The sequence below is a fragment of the Cebus imitator genome, unplaced genomic scaffold (assembly GCF_001604975.1).
Source record: "Cebus imitator isolate Cc_AM_T3 unplaced genomic scaffold, Cebus_imitator-1.0 Scaffold429, whole genome shotgun sequence".
In the NCBI taxonomy this organism is placed as follows: domain Eukaryota; kingdom Metazoa; phylum Chordata; class Mammalia; order Primates; family Cebidae; genus Cebus; species Cebus imitator.
The window spans coordinates 1206397-1226208 of record NW_016107744.1 but is presented as its reverse complement, the minus strand read 5'-3'; the positions used below and the strand labels follow the sequence as shown (position 1 = coordinate 1226208).

Here is a 19812-nt window from a genome sequence, read left to right as displayed (position 1 = left end):
TCCATGTCTGTGTATGGTCCAATGAGTACAGCTTCTAAATGCCCATAGAAGATATCAACAAACATCAGAGGAATTCAACATATGAAATGATTCTAAGTCCAAAGAGTAATATGCCTACAAGCCTTCTAAGAAGTCTTCATTTAAAATATGATTTTAATAATTAGATAGATGAATTCATTACAAGCGGTTTTTCAGTAATGGCATTGATTTTGTATGCTGTCAGATTTTATTTTTTAAACAGATTCCACCATGATTTAAATTAAAAGTAACAGTGAGGAAAATTTCTTTAGCCAAAACTATTTTTCAAAATTTAGGTTATTTTAGATCTATGAACTTCCTACAAATTAAAAATATAGATTTCTATTCACCTATTTTGCTGTGTTCAAGCAACATGAAATACAAAGTTTACTGTATGAGGAAAATCACAATCTGAATTTTCTTATAGACACACAAGTGAAATGGTGAAACACAGAGTTCATAGGGCACAAAGGAAAAAGCCCAAAATTTAGAATTAAACCAACTGAGGTTTGAGCTCTAACATTTGCTCACGTTTAGACCCTGGGCAAGTTACTTAATCTCCTTAAACTTGTACTCAATTTACTCATTTGGAAAAAAAAAAGTAGAATCATAATACTTTGCCTTAATGTTAATACAAAACTTAAAATAAATGCATATATATCATGTAAGCCATTGAAATGTTAATTCAACATGGTATAGTCTACCCTAATGCAATACAATTGCATGTGAAAAGTGCCTACAATACCATGGTGTCACAAACGATAGTCATCAAAGAGAATCTAATTGATTCTTATTATAAATTTAATACAGACAAGGCTCCCTCTATCTCACCCTTCCTAAGAAAATAAAATAAAATGAAAATAACTTGCAGGATATTATCTACAATAGAAAATCACTTACATGAAATTTTAAAGCATGGTATGTATTGTAAGAGAGTGTGTGTGTGTGTCTATACATAGATATGAAATAATTATAGGATACTATGCACAGAAATAGCAAACATCAAATTCAGGACAGTGTTGATCTCTAAGGGATCAAGGCCAATGCAACAAGATCAAGGGATGGTTACACAGAGAGCTTCAACTCCACCCTATGTTTTACTTTCTCATCAATAAACAGACCAAAGATGGTAAAATGTTTAGTTCTATAGAACTGGCTAGTAGGTCTATGGCGTTTACTATATTATTCACCACATTTTCTGTACATATTTAAAATATGTTACAATAGAAAGAAGTAGCTTTCCCAATCACACAAAGACAAACAGGCAATTTGCCAAAACCGACAACAGCAGTTGTTCCAGAGATGTACGATAGTGAGGGTAGAGATGAGGAGGAACAAGGATTATAGGGGAGGGAGGTGGAGGTGGTCAAGGTGCTTTATAGAAGAGAGGTTCCTCTCTGACACTTTGAAACAAGTAAAATATATAACCCCCAAAAGAACTAAAGAAAGAATTCCACTATATAAGGTGTAAAAAGGTTAGAAATGATTCACTGTTAATCCAGAAATCAGGTTACTTTACAGAGTGTACATTATCCAAAAACATCATTAAGCTGAAAATACTTACTACAACCCCACTCTTGGTGGTAGTTTCTCTGTATGTGAAGTTGCAAATTGCCCAGGCTAAATAATATGTGGACATGAGAGGGGTCTGTGAAAAGTGATCCGTAACCCATCCATCTTCCTCAAACACGGATGTTTCCACTGGCATATTAGATAAAGATAAATAGGTTGCTTGATGCTTGATGCTGATTTTGAAAGTAGCCTTGTAGATTGGCTCATCAAAACAAGGAAATGCCTTTCTGGCATGTGTAGGCGAAAACTGAGTAACACCAAGGAATCTGGAAAAAAAGAAAATGACATTCTCAGTTACATTTGTGTCGTGCATTAAGTTATGGCCACATTACATGCTTCTGTTGATAAAATAATATATTATTTCAAATTGCAATATTTTTCTGAACCAAACTTAAGTCCATGAATAGCATGAAAGCACAATCCATATGTAATATACTTCCCCAACAATAAACGTTTTTCAGGGAGGTTTCTGTCTCAATTAAAATAAATTCTCTAAACCCAGAAAAGTGCTTGTTTGATGAAACATTACATACAATAGGAAAAATAGCTCACCGGCATCACACTGGCCTGAACTAGAAAATGATGATTCTCCTTTTTGGTGTGCTTCACTTTCTTCCCTGAAGCTGTACAACATGTAAAGACAATGAAACCAAAATCCAAAAACTGTCCTCAGATATAGGTAGAATATAGACCATCACTTAGGAAATATCTGTGCCCTAAAATTTCAGCAAGACACAGCCTGGTTTAGTTCAGAAAAAGGATTTTAAGACCTGATAAATTCTGGTCTGAATTTTGGCTCCACAACTTCCTTAGCTATGCCATCTTGGCAATTATTAAATTTTTCTAAGATGTCATTGGTCATTGCTGAAAAAATAAATAATCAAGTCTAACTCAAAAAGTATTGTACAGCTTAGAGGAAAAAAAGGCTGTAAAGCACCTATGACTGTGAATAGCATGGAGCAGTTGCTGATTCATATCTTCAAACTTTCTTGGAGCACAGGAACAAATGTTTATACTGAATAGTCTGGAAAACATTGTTTTTTACTACTCATAATATATGTCATATTAATATATGTTAATATACCAGATGTATATTAATATAAATATATGAACATAGTAAGTATGTCGATGTGAGTACACAAACACATATGCATATATACAGTTATATATATGTTATATATATATACCTATATATGTGTATATCTGAAAGCTTGAGTGAAACATATATATGTATATGTTTCACTCAAGTCTTCAGATCAAGCTGTATCTTATTAAAATTCCTACAGAAAGCACCTTCTATATTCTTTCATGGTTATGGTTACAAATGAAGGCAAAGATTAAGTACTTTAAGAAGGACACTCTTCAGCCAGTGTGGTGGCTCATGCCTGTAATCCCAGCACTTTGGGAGGCCAAGGCAGGTGGATTATGAGGTCAAGAGATCAAAACCATCCTGGCCAAAATGGTGAAGCGTCATCTCTACTAAAAACACAAAATTAGCTGGGCATGGTGGCATGTGCCTGTAGTCCCAGCTATTCCAGAGGAGGCTGAGGCAGGAGAATCGCTTGAACCTGGGAGGAGGAGTTTGCAGTGAGCCAAGATTGCGCCACTGCACTCACTCCCAGGGACAGAGCGAAACTCCGTCTCAAAAAAAANAAAAAAAAAAAAAAAAAAAAAAGTTCACTCTTCTAGATAAGAAAACATACATGACAAAGGTTAATTAAACTTTTTAAATAATACTAGTTATGAAACGATATAAGGCAAGTCAATATTAGACTATTAATAGAATATTCTTGAGTTCTGAAGCAATTTCTTTAAAAGGCTTGTTCCCCCATAAGTAGTTCTGCCACCATTCCTCTCTCCATTATCCATGATATACATGGTTAATCTAACACGGCAACTTTCCCACTGAACCCAAACTTGGCCTTAAAATTTCTCTCAGCACAGCTCTTCAGGCAACTACTGCCAATCAATACGGGTTGACATGCGTATTGAATCTTATTGGCTATCCCTAGCTTGAAGCACGAGGTACAAATTTTATGCTATTTTTAAATTATAGCTTACTTTGATCATTGAGGGCCTAATTTCTTAAAGCTTAGTTTTAGAATAAAGAAAAATAAAACCTTTTAAAGATTAATCGTATTCTCACAGACAAGGTTTTTGAGAGTTATCTTGGAAACAGCATCAGGCTGCTACACACCAGGCTTGGTTAAGTAACTTAACCGTCTGACCCTGTTTTTTCATTAGTAGAAGGAGAATACAATGTTTTCTAGGCTTCCCTTACAAAAGTTAAAATAATAAAATGAGACAATATATGGAAAACAAATTTTAATTGTAAATCATACAAATATGAAGCTAAAGCTGGAAGCAATATTGGAAACAAATTGTCCTACTGTCATAAATTTCTTAAGTTGAAAAAGTGGATCCAATAGGATTAAGTGATTTGTCTGAAGTTATACAGACAATTAGCACAAAGCTGGGTCTAGAACTTACATATTCTGAATGACATTTCAAAACAGTAAAATTAATTTTTAGCCATAATTTATAAACAATGTCTTAATTCAGCTGTAGGTAACAAAGATTCTTCTTTCCCAATTTGCCAGTATCATGGTAATATTTTTCTTACTCTTTTCTGCTGCTAGTCATACACTTTCTGCTTAATGAAATGTCAGTACCTTTTAGTTAAAATGTACCTATTTACAATTTTGTCTTCCTATGTTTTTACCTTACATAATGCTCGTGAATCTTATCTTTCAGCTTATTAAGTAAAATGTCCACTGAGCTTAATATTTCTCAATGAGGCTATTTAAAAGATACCCATGGGATTTTATATATGAGCCAAAGTTATTCCTTTTTAACTTTGAAATATCTGAGAACTCCATTTCAATCGCTGAATGAATATTGTCTGCTATCTGAGAGCTTTATGCTATACAGGTTGAGTCTCTCTTATTCGAAATGTTTTGGATCAAAAGTGTTTCAGAATTTGGATTTTTTCAGATATTAGAATATATGAATTACATACCACCAGCTGAGCATCTTTAACCCAAAAATCCTAATAAAAAATGTTCCAATAAGCATTTCCTTTGAGCATCATGTTGGTGCTCAAAAAGTTTTGGGTTTTGTAACACTTTAGATTTTGGATTTTTGGAGTGGGGATACTCACCTTGTGTTAGGTACTCTGTATAATTTTTTAAGATATTACCAATTTTGTATTCAAGGGCTTTGCAGTCTAATTGAAAAATATATTTTCTATGAACTATATATATATATATATATGTATGTATGTATGTATATGTATAATATTTTTCATGGGAAATGAAAAGACAACTAATAATACTAGGGGAAGAGTTCTACAAGAGTTCAACAGAGAGGTTATAATTAGAATGAATTAGCTTTTAAGTAAAAATCAAAGATGTCTTTGATATTAAGTAATTAGTGGGTAAGAAGTTATTAGGTGTAAAAAATGTAAATACCTCTGGGCTAAGGATAATTTGATAGAACAAATATTTATGCAGAGAAAAAACATAGTGCAGTCTCTTTTTGCCTTACCAAGTAAGTAAGTATGTTAGGGAAGGTAGCAGTTTAAATCGCCAACGCTCAGGGTTGAAAAGAACTATAAAGATCACCTAGTGACTTCTTCTGCAATTAATATTCTTAATGAATTCATACACACAGTATATATCTATGCACAGAGGGCCACCATATATTCTGATAATGTCTAAATGAGGAAATACCAATTTCACAGTCTCGCACCTGAAGATGATTGCAATTGAATTTCAATTCAGTATTTAGAAAATCAAAAAAGTCCCTTGGTAAAGAAGAGCAGTTGGACTAGATTAGATTTAAGGTCTTTTCCAAGCTTGAGATCCTATAACTGAACAAAAATCAGAAATAAAATATTCCCCAAATGTGATAGGTTTTTAAAGATATTAAATTACACTACCAATAAATAGCTTTTTACTACAAGCCCTATAATGCATTTGCTTCTTTTAATCATTCATTTCTGAGTGTTCAATACTGGGGAGAAAAAGATAAATACATATGCTTCCTTCCCGCAAAGAGTTTCTATGCTAAGAAAATAAATTAAACATATACCTGGACAGGTATTATACAAAAAGCCATGACAAAGAGGGAAATATATGAAGAAATTACATTCTCCTAAAGCAAAGTTTCTCAAGGTTGGGACTACAGATATTTTAGACTAGATAATTATTTGTTGTGAGGACTGTCCTGTGCCTTGGAAGGATCTTTAGCAGTATCCCTGGCCTCTACCACTAGATACCAGTATCATCTCTCCTCAGTTGAGATGGGCAAAAATGTCCCTGGACATTGCAGATGTCCACTGTAGGAAGAGATTGTCCCAGTTGAAAGCCACCAGCTTAAACAACTCAAAGAAGGTTTTATGAAAAAGAAAGTATAAGAATTGGTCTTAAAACCTGGCTAGAAGGTTAAAGGTCAGAGTTGGATGGAGAAATGAGTGAGTTGACTATATGTAGCACAGAAATAAGCCTTCAATAAAGTTTTCATTCACATACTAAGTTTGTGCCCTGTCTGCTGTCTTGCAGATTCTGGTTACATCTGATCTCAGTATTTCAAGTTCATCTGTAACATCTTTTTCACCCTTGATACTCTTTTTTCTAACAAAGAGAGCCAGTTTCAGGTCAGTGCCCTTAACAGGCAACAATGCCTGTAGAATTTCAAAAATATAATTTTGTCTACACTGCATATATTTTATGGTTGCCTTCAATTGGTGGAAGTGAGACTTCTCTTCTGCTTACTGTCATTAAAAACATCAAAGAAGCCCATAGAAACAGTGATTTTGAGGATAAAATAATGAGTTTGGAGTGAATTTGTGGTGAGTTTGAGGTGGTAAGCAGGATACCAAGTATAAGAAATACAAAAAATTGATTAAAAATAGAAATATTTCAATATATAGTATAGACATGAAAATATATGTAAATACAGCAAGAAGTAAAACAAAACAGCAAAAGGCAGAAGGTAATGGGATAACTATTTTGTTGTCTGTTATGCTCCTGCTTTTTTAAACAAAATCATTTTTATCTTTTAATGAATCTGTCTGTTACCAAAAAAATTCCACTTTCAAAAGTGACATTCTGGGAGTGTGATTCCTAGAATGTCATTTTAGCATAACTGGAAAAATGTGAATAATGTACATGTATTTTAATTCTCTTCTATCTAAAATAAATTATTTTCTTAACAACTTGTCTATTTGACATTTTGGTTGAGCTAAGAAGGAAGGCTTAAAGCTCTGTGTTGCCTCTGAAGGATATAGAGAATTGATTTCTTCTTATTTCTGCGGAAGTTCACTAGGCAAGCTACTTGTGTCAAGTCATTATGATAACATTCAGCAGAAGTAATGCATTAATGTTGGTTGATATTGCCAACAAATTACAGTATGTGATACAAAACAATTGCTGCTCTATTATTTTCAGTTTGCCTTTTCATAAAGGTAAGATATGCAGAGGAAACAAACATTTGCATAACATGGTTAGTATTCAGATTGATTCAAGGCATTTCAGTGTGGAATCCACCAAAACCAAGAGAACCTCACAAACAGCATGGATCATTTGAAAGGTTTCCGTTTTGGCCACATCAATGCATGACACAGTGGAAAATGATTTTGAACCTACTTCTATAGCAACTGCAATTTCTCTAATATTGCAGTAGTTTAAGATTGGTAATAAAGACTCCCAAGACCTAAAGAAAAGTTTCAATGGAACATCTAGTTACTATTCAACTGATTGCAGTAAGCGAACTGTTACAAGGTCATGGAAGTTACACGTGTCCCGTTTTAAATCGTTAATCCAAAATGCAAATTGTTACCCGATGACAAAATTCTTTAAGCCAAAATGGGTCGTTGTTTAGACTGTGTTTTTATGCACTTCAATGAGTCATTAAACCTCTGCTATTTCAGAAGGGAAGTACTCCTGCTGAATATTCAATACTATAAGCAAGTGTGTAGTCTATTTTTTTTTAAATAACCATTGGAGTAAACTAAAAACATAAGGCAATAATGCCAGCAATATGTATGTAGGAAGTGGTGCATATGTGAATAATCGTGTTATAAAAACAGAGCATAATATTCATAATTGTTTCAGCATTTATGTACTAAATATGCTTACCAAAAATAAGTACTGAGTACTTGATCATCATTGTTGAAGGGTATCATGAATGCATTAAAATAACTTTCCCAGGCCATAAAATTAGGCTTTCATAAAAATAAATAAAATTAGTGTCTGAGATTCATTTGCTTTTTTTTATTGGAGAGAGGCAAAACATTATATAAGTATTATAAAGTACTGCTGTTGTCAAAACTCACATAAAGTCTTGGGAACAATATCTAATGACCGAGATACCTTTCCTTGGTACTTAGGGCTTTTCTTCTTGCTGTACTGGTGCCCTGCTAACCCTTCAGTCTCTGGTTCCTGCTATTCTCACTGCTAATAGAGAGCAGTGCTGAAATCAGAGAGTTGTGTGTTTCTTTTGTTTCCCTCAGTCTTTCTGCTCACTTAGCCCTCTCCATCTCACAGTATTTAATCCAAGCTGGGGGTTGTCTGGCTGAAATACCACAACCTTTGTTTTCTCTCCCTTCTTTCTGGTAACCAGGCTCTTCTTCTTCCTTCCCTCTTTCTTTTCCCATTCTCTGTCTTTTGAACTCTGCTTAGGTGGGAAAAACAAACATTCAGCCAAAGGAATGTCCATGGTGACCATTTCTCTACTGTTTTGTCAGCAAGGGGAAACCTCAAAGCAAGAATGTTCGTCCTACACAACCTGGTACTAGCCCAAGTAATAGATCTCCAGCCATGGAATAATAAAATTGTATTTAATAACTACAGATGTGCTTACCAATTATCAGACTGTTCTAAGTGCTTTATTACTGATGTAATTGTCACAACAACCCTGTACAATAAAATGTCATTATCTCCACTTTCCAGATGAGGACACTAGACACACAGGAATTAGGAAATCTGGTCAAGGTCTTAAAGTTAATAAGTGGCAGAGGCAGGACATGAGGCCAAGCAGTCTGGTTCCACAGTCCCTGCTTAGGAGGAAGAGAATACACACTTTTCCATCCAGCAACACAACAAAAGTGGACTAATTTTTTTCAAAAAATCTTATATGATTTTTTACAATAATCTATTTTTAAAAGATGTTGAAAGCAACCAACAACCATAGTTTTTAAACTACTTTCCTTGTCTATCCTCTGACTTTTTTTTAAGTTGTATAGTGAGGAAAGATTTGAATGATTAAAACAAAACTTCATCCTGCAGCACACACATAGGTGTGCACTGGGAGGAATTAACTTATCCTGTCCCTGTACAACTGGGGCCAGAGCTCCATAAATGTCAGGCCCACCCAGGCATTCAGAGGCTTGAAGGCAAAGAGGGCAGGAAGAGTAAGCCTGGGTTCTTCACCCTACTTCAGCACCGTGCAACATTGCCAATCTTAGTCTACCCTCACAATTCCACCACCATCATGCAGCTGTGCCTGTTTGTGCACCATTTCCGGTTGCTCAGGAACCTGGAAAAAGCCGGAAGCATTTTTCACATTTGAATTTTCCAAAATTCTGCCCAATAAAATTCTGTCTGTGGGAGAAAGTATGCACTCTCATGTAGTAGAGAGTAGGATGGCATGGAACTTTGAAAAATCCTGGTGGAAGCTGGCCACTAATGTAAATTTGGGAGGAAGTAAAGAACATGCAAAGAATTAAGAAATGGTGATGATGATGATGATGGTGATGATGAAGATTATGATTGCTGGGGATTGGGAGAATGAGCATGGGGGCGAAGGAAGGATGCCCCTCCTTACAGACTTAAAACATTTATGTCTTAAAGGTAAATTCTTTGTTCCTCACCGTTTTTTATCACTCTTTGAAGTCCCACTTAAAGAGGTAAGTCCTATTTTTGTAATCATATTGACCAGATGTCACCATCCTCAAGCACACCTAAAACATCATCCTGCATTGTTTTCTCAAGCCCATCCACACAAACAGTGGCAACAATCAGTTTAAAGAAACAAACATATTGTACATACCAAACAAATACTGGGAAAGCCAGTATCAGGTCCATCATTATTTGAAAGAGATCCAAAGCAGATAGGCTCAGTTTGGAGTTGCATTGAATAAATGAAAAGAAAGGCAACTGCACAGGCAATAAAAGCAAAAAAATAGACAAATGTGATTACATCAAACTAAAAAGTTTCTGCACAGCAAAGGAAATAAACAACAGAGTAAAAAGACAACTTACAGAGTGGAAGAAAATATTTGCAATATGTACATCTGATAAGTGATTAATAAACTATATAAGGAAATCAACTCAATAGCAAGCAAATAAACAACCTGATTTTTTAAAGTGGGCAAAAGACCTGAATGAAAATTTCCCAAAACAAGACATACAAATAGCCAACAGGTATGTGAAAAATTGTTCAACATCACTAATCATCAGGGAAATGCAAATCAAAACCACAATGATATTATCAACTCACACCTGTAAGAATGGCTATTATCAAATAGACAGAAGATAACAGCAAGGATGTGGAGCAAAAAGAACCCTTGTACACTATTGGTGGAAATTAGTACACTATAAATTAGTAAAGCCATGATGGAAAACGGTAGGACAGTTCATCAAAAATTAAAAATAGAACTACCATATGATCTCACAATCCCACTATTGGGAAATTATGTATCCAAAGAAAAATAAATCATTATGTTGAGGCCGGGCACAGTACCTCACACCTGTAATCCGAGCACTTTGGGAGGCCAAGACAGGCAGATCATGAGGTCAGGAGTTTGAGACCAGCCTGTCCAATATGATGAAACTCTGTCTCTATTAAAAATACAAAAATTAGCTGGGTGTGGTGGTGCATGCCTGTAATCCCAGCTACTCAGGAGGCTGAGGCAGGAGGCTTGCTTGAACCTGGGAGGTGGAGGCTGCAGTGAGCCAAGATCATGTCATTGCACTCCAGCCTGGGTGACAGAGTGACACTCTGTCTCAAAAAAAGAAAGAGAAAAAGAAAAGAAAGAAATGATTATGTTGATGAGATATCTGCAACATGTTTATTGCAGCATTATTCACAGTAGCCAAGATACAGAACCAACCTAAGAGTTAATCAATGAATGAATGGATAGAGACAATGTATACACACACTAATAAATACTATTCTGCCATAAAAAGAAGAAAATCCCATCATTTGGGACAACATGGATGAACTGGAAGACTTCATGTAAGTGAATAAGCCAGGCATAAAAAGGCATGAGATCTCATGATCTTAGTCATATGTGGAATCTAAAAAAGTCGCCCCGATATAATTAGAGTAGAATGGTGAATGGAAGTTACCAGACACTAAGAGGTTAGGGGAAGAATGGAGTTGAGGAGCTGCTGATCAAAGGACATTAATTACTTACATTAAAGGAATAAGTTGGAGAGATTTATTGTAAAGCAAGGTTACTACAGTTAATGGCAATATATTATGTTCTTGAAGAATGCTAAGAGAGTGGATGATAAGTATTCTCACCATGAAAATAGCTGTGCAAGGTGATACATTTGTTAATTAGCTACATTTGTTCCAAATATATGCATGCTTCAAAACATTAGGTTATACACAATAAATATATACAATTTTATGTCAATTAAAATAATTTGAAAAAACTGCATATTCAATTACTATCCAGGGTGATCAAATCGAATGACACTACAGAAAACACAGCAAGACAAACACCAATTGCATAAATTTTCTCCCTGAGTGAGTCATTATTAAATGGTCAGAGCTTCTTTTTAAGTAAACATTGTCCAGATATGGTTTACTGGTGGTATTTTGAATTGTGTTCAAAATCCAGCACTGAACTCAGTTTTGCCATATGGTTATGTGAGCCTGACATAAAAACAATGAGCTAAGTCCATTAAGGAATCATACATAGAGAAAAGTTTTTACAGAAACAAATGGTTCTCAAAAGATTTTTTCAGTTCACAGCCCTCAATAGAGGAACATCCTACTTGCTCATGTTAAGCTATCTTCTTACCAAAGTGAACGGGAGAAATGAAGCTGCTTTCAATCTAAAACTAATGTAGTGAATTTCTTGTTATTATTAAATATCATGAGTATTAATTCATTCTGAGAAAATTAGAAGACATCAAATCACACACACTAATGCCACAGTAGAGCAAATGCCTACCCAGAGATAAAATCCTCCATTCTCTCCCCAGGATTTTTGCAAAAGGATGGTCCCAATTCTATTTGAGAACTACCACTATTATTTTCCCATTTTACTTGGAGACGATAGTTTCTCTCTAAACAATCCTTTATAGAAAAGGACCTCCTATTTTTAATGTCATCTTTCACTTTGGCATGTTATAGACCCTATCAAAGTTTGTTAAGGAAAACAGTCACCCATTTGAAATTGAATAGAATGTTCTTTATCTTGGCTATATTTACCTTTCGATCCAACCATCTGGATCTAAATTAAAGTACCCTACTTTGAACATGGGTGTGCTCTCCATCTGGCTACCCAAAAGCGGCAATTATTTCAGGTAAATGAACATTTTATGTAATTCTAAGCAAGCATATTATCTTGTCGTAGACTATGGCATAAATACACATCCATTTTTATCTGCCTGCTGCACACCCAGTTGATGAAAAAGTAAGTATGTATTCTGCCTAATTTACTGCTTAGTTTGTAAACATTTTGATTTTAAGAAAATTTATTTTCGATATTCAACAAGTGTAGTAACCAAGAGTAGAGAATTTGTCTCAACTTGAAAAAACCTTGGGCTTCAAGGGGGGGCCTCATCTTCTAACCTTTGTACACTACAGTATGGAAACCAGGAAAAGCAAGTCTTCCCAGTTGTACAAAGCCAGGCTACCTACAGCACCCAGCGGGGATAAAACCTTCCAGGGGTCCAAGGTATATAGCACACAGTGGAATTTAATTTTCCTGCCATCACCAAAATTCTTTTGCTCAGATCTCTGAGAAGCGAGTTGAAGAATATGAACGGATAGGATTTTAACGAGTTATTGTTTCCACATAAGCTAAGAGAAGTGGACTGCATGATAGTATCGCTCTTTTAAGCATTTCAAGTTGCTCAATATGACTCCCTTTGCCAGATTAAATATTTGTTTTTATTTCAGGTATTATCCTATAGTTAAACTGACAAAATCATATCTAACTAAAGACCAAAATATTTAATTATTAATCAAATAAAAATTCAGTGTTTGCATCTGTGTCCTATATGAAAGTGAGTTTTAAAATGCCAATTTACATTACATTTTGTGGACAAACTCACCAATAAAAGTATAACCCTATCTGAGATCCTGATATGGGTCTGTTTAAAAATGCTCCAAGTGACTTTAGTAACAAAAAAAAGTTTAATAAGTAGAAAGTTTACATAACTACGAAATGGTTTATTAGATTCATTTCTTTTGCCTTATCAATTCCAGCAGAAACATCCAAGAAATTATCAGTACTCTGGTAATAATAATGAAGAGGGGAAAAAAATGAGGAACAAGGATTGTCTCTAAGATGCTGTTTAGAAATAATCCTGGGATTTTCAGAACACTGAGTCCTGCATTTCTATTGGAATGAAGGGTTTAACTATATATGAACTAGGTTAAACTTCCAACCAACTTATTTACTTCTTTGGGGAAAACTGCAGGAGAGAGTTTGAATACAAATGTGCACTAGGGGTAAAAGAAATCAGTTATGGGTCAAGCAGAAACATCTGGTCTTTTAAAAAGTCCTGTTAATTTGAAAGCACTGACCAAAACAAACTCAGTTCTGTCAAATATATTTTGGCATGGCTCAAAAAACAGGATTTGTTGAAAGCATTTATTTCACCACAGCAAGATGTATCAGTAATGATATGCAGCTGCCACTATTGACATTTTGACATAACAAGCTTGTTCTTAAACATAGTATACAAATTTGTTTTCTATGCCTTTCCCCCATATTTGATATAATTTGGGGTTTAAAAAGATTTTTAATCTGTATTCTTTAGAACATGTTAGAGAAAGTGGTAGAAGGGGGTTTAAATTACCATATCTGATGTCAGAAGTTAGAAAGTGAATAATTTATACATTCACTCATAGGAAGTTTTACCTATCATACAACTACTAAAGCATTGGGCATTTTATTTATAGGAGGTTACTTCATAGAACTCTATAAATAATAAAACTTTTGCTTACTTTCACAACACATGGCAATTTCCACAGCCTCTTACACAATAACTTCTTCTGAGAGGTTCCAAACACCATAAGCTCTGTGTGGACCAGGGATTAGAGAACCAGGGTTCAAGTCCTAGCTCTCCACTGACAAGCCTGCTGACCTTCAGGGCCCTGGGCTTCTCTGAGCCCCAGTGTTCTGCTGTTGTGAGAATCACCTGAGAAAAGGAGAGGCTCTGCCTCATTACTGATCTATAACCTGCCTCCTCTTCTAAAGCTGTTGGTTTAATTTTTAAGCTCACTTTGGTTGTGCATCTGCCCTATAGTCATTTAATTAATTGAAGTTATTTTAGCAATGAGGGAGTTAGAGCAAAGAAAAAGAATCGCTTACTCATTCAACAATATACCTGAGAGCTTACTGTCACAAAACACTCATAAGAGCTAGTGTTTATGGTGGACACTCTATATGCCAGGCACAGGGGTAAGTGCTTTGTAATGCATTCACTCATACAAATACTAAAGTAGGATATTATTATTGGTATCCCCAAGTGAGAATGAAAAGTCTAGGCTCTAGAGCCAAACTCCCAGGGTCTAAATCTGTGCTTCATCTGTTCACTCTTGGTGATCTCGGTCAAGCTATGTGACCTACTTGTGCCTCCACTTCCCCACTTGTAAAACAGGGAATGCTGATAATAGCATCTACCTCATAGAGTTCTTGTCGGATTGAGTTCATGGGTGTGCAATAAGTACTAGAAGTAGTCATGTCAGGAAAAGGTTAATTACCTTCCTCAAACCTTCACCACAGTTAGATGAACAGCAGAGATTCGAACTCGGTTCTATTGGATTATGAAGTCTGAGATCTAACCAAGTGATGAAAAGCTCCATGGCCTCTCAGAATTTTTTTTTTTAAATACAAGACTACCCAAATGTAAAACCCGCCAAAGATACTAACAAGGCGTTTGGGACTGACCACTAGCTTTTTCACCCTTCACCACTGGAATCATCTCCAGAGACAGCAACTCATGAACAAACAATTGGAATCACCCTGACTTAGCACAGAGCTGGCAGCGCTCGCGAGGCTGCTTCTCCCCGGCTTTGGCCTTTGCACCCTCCACCCCTGTCCGGGTTCTCTGGGCCTAACTCTGGAAACCACTCTTTTCACTCCGAATCTCAACTTGGAGTTTGAGGAAACTTTATTCAGCCAAAGCCCATCCTCTGCTCTGCACCTGGCAGGGGGCTAATAGTCAGGGGAGATGGGCATGTTGGGGCGGGGGAGGGACGGTATGCCCCTGACCTGCCCTGACATCCTAACCTGGATGCGCTGCTGTCATGTATTTTCCCTCGACGGTAACTTGGCAAGCCTTTCATGTTATTTTGGCATCGCTCAGATTACCAGCTATCCTTCAGAAAAAGAGCCCTGCGTTTTGATGGCTAAGGAACTTTGAAGGGAAGAGGAGAGGTCCCGACTAGAGGAGGGGGCGGCATTCATCTTTTGGCACGGGTGAGTCAGTTTGCGGAGTTGGCAGCAGGGAGACCCTGAGGCATCTAGGAGACCCCGAGGTTCTGACTGCCCTACCAAGCTTTCGTTTCCTTCCCCCACCCCTGGCTTCCCGGGTACTGGAAGCCAGCTGGGTCCCCGGGGTCGCCGGCCGCCTGAGGTTCGAGCCGCTCGGCGGGGTGGGGCGGCGCGGGGCACCGCCTCCCTCCATACCTTCTCTCCCCGTGGAGCACATAGGAGCTGCGGAAGAAGCCCAGGAGCTCATTCTCGATGAGCGCGTTGTAGATAATCTTCAGATTATAATTCCTCTGCGCGTCCAGCGTCCTATTCAGCACCACCACTAGGACCTGGGTTTGCGGATAGAGGAAAAAACCGGCCACTGGGACAGCCCCGAACGCCCGGTCCTCGGCCAGCTGCACCTTCTCCACCGCCACTCTGGAAGCGTGCAGCACTACGTAGCGGGTGGCGTTCCGGCACGCGATCTCCACGTTGACCTCCCCGGAGAAGGTGAAGTTCTCCATGAAGGCGGTGAGCATCAGATTGTAGTGAAGCGGCTTCAGGTGGCCCGACAGGCGAAGCTGCGTCCACGGCTGCCACGGCTCCCGCTCCTCCTCCGACGGCGGCTGGGTGGACGGGGTCCCCGGACTGGCCACCCCACCAGCGTCGGGCTGCAAGGAGTCCCCGCCTGCGTGGTGGTTGCGCCGGGCTGATCCGGGGAGGCTCCCGTTGCCGCCGCGCTCCGGAAAGCCCGCGGGGCCACCGTCGGCGCCTGGCATGGCACTCGCCCCGCACTCGTCGAAGCGCAGGCTGAGCAGCACGGCGAGCATGGTGACCGCGAGCAGTGCCACGAGGGACACGGCGAAGGCCAGCACAAGCCGCTTGTGTACCGCGATGTGGCGCTCCGTGGTGCGGGGTCGCACTCCCACGGAGTCTGCCCACGGGTCCGAGAGCCCCCTGCCGCCAGCCCGAAGCGCGGCGTCGTCTTCCCCCATCGTGGCCGCGAAGGGTGAGCTGCTCTTCTCGGCCCCCTCCTCCTCCTCCTCCTCCTTCTTCTTCTTCTTCTTCTTCTTCTTTTTCTTCTTTTTCTTCTCCTCCTCTTGCTCCCCCAGCTCGCCGTCCAGGGCCATCACACCGCCTCCTCCTCCTCCCCCGCCCCCTCTCGCACCCCCCGCGAGCGGGCCACCGGGGCCACCGCCAGAGCAGGCATGGGAGATCGCACGCGGGCCGAGGGCGCGCTACTGGGAATGCTGGCCTGGGTTCTTTTAAGACGGGTTCTGGCCACCAGCGACGGCAGCTTCAGCGACCCCCATCAGCCCCGCCTCACTCCGGACTCGGGCTGCCGAGGAGGGGAGCTGCGAGCTCTGGGACGCGCCCAACTTGGAAAGCGCCTTGCTTGCCCAGCGCGCGCTACTTCTCGGGCGAGCACCCGGCGCTGGGGCACATGCTGCTCCCGCCCCTGTGCGCCTGCGGCTCCCGGCTGTCCCTCCCCTGCGCCGCGCTCTCGCCTCGCTTTCCGCGGGAGCCTTCCAACCGGTCCTCGGCTGGGGAGAAGGACGAGAGCAGTGGGGAGAGCGAGTGTGTGGAGGGGGAAGTTAGGGCTTCCGCTTTCTCCCCCACTCCAGCGGCGGCGTTCAGTCCTCTGGGTGGAATGTGTTCGCAGGAGCAGTGACAGCGGCCACAGCACGGGAGGCACCCGAGCCATACACCCTGCAGCTGGAGAGGAGAGGATGGTCGAGGTGGGAGAGACTAGAGTGAACCAGCAGGAGGAAGTCCTAGGGCCGCGAAGCTACGACGGAGGTCCGTCCTGGAAAAGCCTTCTCCTCCACCCTGGGCACTTTAAGCGGCGGTGGCGGCAAACGGCAGGAGGTTGCAGACCCGACAGCGAGCCTCCCTCTTTCCAGTCTTGCTCTGCCCTCCGGAGATGACAACTGAGAAAGAAGTGTCCGGCCGGGCCATTCCCTTCAGGTAGATGAAGCTCTGGGTTTGCTCCATATCCCCAGGGGGAGAGCCGAAGTGCGTATGTGCGAGCGCGTGTGCATGTGTGTGCGTGTGTGTGCGTGTGTGTATATACACAGGCTCCGGGTTTAGATTGCCAGGGCTACTCCAGCTGCATTGAGGGACTGAAACTCCCTGAGAAAGGCAGAGAGAGCGCGCGCGAGGAGGCAGGAAAGGCGGGAGGGAGGGGAGCGGTTGAGCGGCAGAGGCAGGCGCTGGGAGATTAGAGAGCTTTTCTCCGCTCTGTCACACCAGACACCCACAGCCACAGAGGGGGTTGCTGAGCCGCCTGCGAGAAGTACATTGTAAATCTTCAGCGCAACAAGCCCCGCAGTCACCCCTCTTCCTGACTCCTTAGCCCCACCGCGCTCCACGGAGAGATCCTTGGAGCCCTTGGCTATTAACAAAGAGAGCAAAGACAGACCCTGCTGGGGAGATGTGGCTGTGTCAGATTTCACATCAAGCTCGACAGAGGATTTGGAGGATTGTATGTAAATTGAAATAAATTCTCCAAAGCCTGACTACATATATTACATTATACTGTGTGATGTGTCCAGGTGTGCAGCATTAAAATAATGGTTAGCAATGAAGCATTAAAATCCTCCGGAAGTAAAGGCCAAAGGAAGGTGATGTTTTCCCCATAGGATAATTTCTATGTTTAGATTGGGGAAATGATTAAAACACAATGCCTACAGTGTAACATTCAGGACCAAAAGCTTGAGACTGAGAAAAGCTGGGCTATGAGCTTAATACAGTGAACGAATACATTCCATGATTGGTCAGTGTTTCATTGCACCTAGCCATAATTACTTTCATGCAGCTTTCCAGTGTTATGAAAATTGTTTAAACTTTATTAGGACAGTTATCAATAGACAGTTTGCTGACAGCAGGCAGCATCAAAATAGGTTCGTAGCTGGTTATGGACTCTTGTCTGAGCACACTGGAGTTTAAAAATATAGTGAAGAGTATGTATAAGTATGTGGGACATCCAACCCTCACAATTTGTGTGAAGAACTTTAATTGGAACAACATTCAGAAAACAGCCACCCCAAAGGTGACAGCTAAGAAGCAGGAGTCTCCAGTGTTTAATAAAACAAAATATGATTGGCTTCTGGGTCAATTAAAAAAGTGAATAATACAAAGAAAATGAGGTAATTCCTTTTTACATGTTTCTTTCATGTCTTCAAATCTTGAAGACGTTTTACAAATCATGTCCATAGCTATTTTATTACAAAAAGGAATGGTTAATGCTTCTGACTTTGGAGTACTGAAAATAGACAATTAAAATATTGTGTTTGGCTTTAAAAGCATGACCAAAGAGAAGAGACCAATTATAGATCAACCTTAGTCTGATAACCACCAAAGAAAACACAGCCCTGCTCGAGGAAGCCCTTTTCCATTTATTCCCAGATGGGATACATGCGCAATGCCATGCATTTTAAATGTCCATTTGAATCATTTTTAAGTGATGATGAAAATAAGTGCCAGGGTGGGATTTTTTAAGCATGTTGTATGTGGGCCGTTAGCAACAGACCAAGGGAAATGCCACATTCTGTTCAAGTTACTTTTTTCTGCTCTGTTTTTAAATGTCTGTGCTCTTGCTGTCCATATGTATCTGGCTGTATGCATTTTAAGAGTTGAGGAGTTGGGGTTCATTGGTTTGTTTTCACAGAATCAGGAGCTATAGTGCAAGCAAGTGAGAGGAGTCCCGAGATCCTCAGCAGGTCACCAGACTTCTCTGACTTTCGGGTTTTAAACTGGTAATTCAGTATTAATGATTCAATATCCATGGATTTAGTGCATTTGATTACCAGAGGCTTCTGGAATCCACCCCAAAATTCTAAGAACCACTGCCTAAAGGAAGAGGTTACCCACTAAGGGATCTGTAAGATTTTCTCTTTCTAAGCATTAATCAAGAAAAGATTCAAAGAAGGCTTTTTCTGTTTGTCCTTTTTTTAAAATGTGTACAGATTTGTGGGATACATGAGAAATTTTGTCACATGCACATAATGTGTAGAGACAAGTCAGGTTATTTAAGGTGTCCATCACCTGAGTACAATACATTTTTGTAAGGTATAGTCACCCTACTCTGCTCTCAAACACTGAACAGCTAGATTCCTCTGTCTTACTGTATGTTTGTATCCTTTAGCCCAGTTTTCTTCACCTTTCCTCTTTCCCTCACTCACATTCTCAGTCTGTTATCTCTTTCCACTCTTTATCTCCATCTGTCCTTCTTTGTATTTTATCAATGTGTTTATGTACTTCTGAAAATTACTACATGGCAAATCTCAAATATGTCAAAATTAAATAATGCATTTATCAATTAGTAAAGTCTCTACTTACTGTGATTAAATTACTAAATGGATTATTTTTTCAGACCCAAGTGGAGTGGACATATGATTATTAATATAGAATGGACACAACTTATTAGCTCATGGATTCTCCTTAAATGTAACTTTGCATGATAAAACTTAGTATTAAGATCAAGTGGGTAAATATTTCTCCCCTTTATATCAATGTTACAAAGGTTTTCAGCAAGTTTTCTTTTTTTTTTTTTT

The 19812-nt window shown here is 39.4% G+C and overlaps 2 protein-coding genes across 2 annotated transcripts in view; one reads left to right on the top strand and one right to left on the bottom strand.

Moving 5' to 3' along the window:
* TRHDE (thyrotropin releasing hormone degrading enzyme) overlaps window positions 1-16452 on the bottom strand; it is a 391885-nt gene extending 375433 nt beyond the window's left edge. Inside the window, exons 1-2 of the mRNA XM_017510084.2 lie at window positions 15473-16452; window positions 1583-1856 (exon numbers count right to left, since the gene is read on the bottom strand). Of these exons, the coding sequence (XP_017365573.1) occupies window positions 1583-1856; window positions 15473-16386 (1188 nt within the window). The 5' untranslated portion in view covers window positions 16387-16452. The remainder of the gene's footprint in view (window positions 1-1582; window positions 1857-15472) is intronic.
* LOC119468428 overlaps window positions 16279-19812 on the top strand; it is a 38528-nt gene continuing 34994 nt past the window's right edge. The window contains exon 1 of the mRNA XM_037731902.1: window positions 16279-17224. Coding sequence (XP_037587830.1) covers window positions 16465-17184 — 720 coding nt within the window. The 5' untranslated portion in view covers window positions 16279-16464 and the 3' untranslated portion in view covers window positions 17185-17224. The remainder of the gene's footprint in view (window positions 17225-19812) is intronic.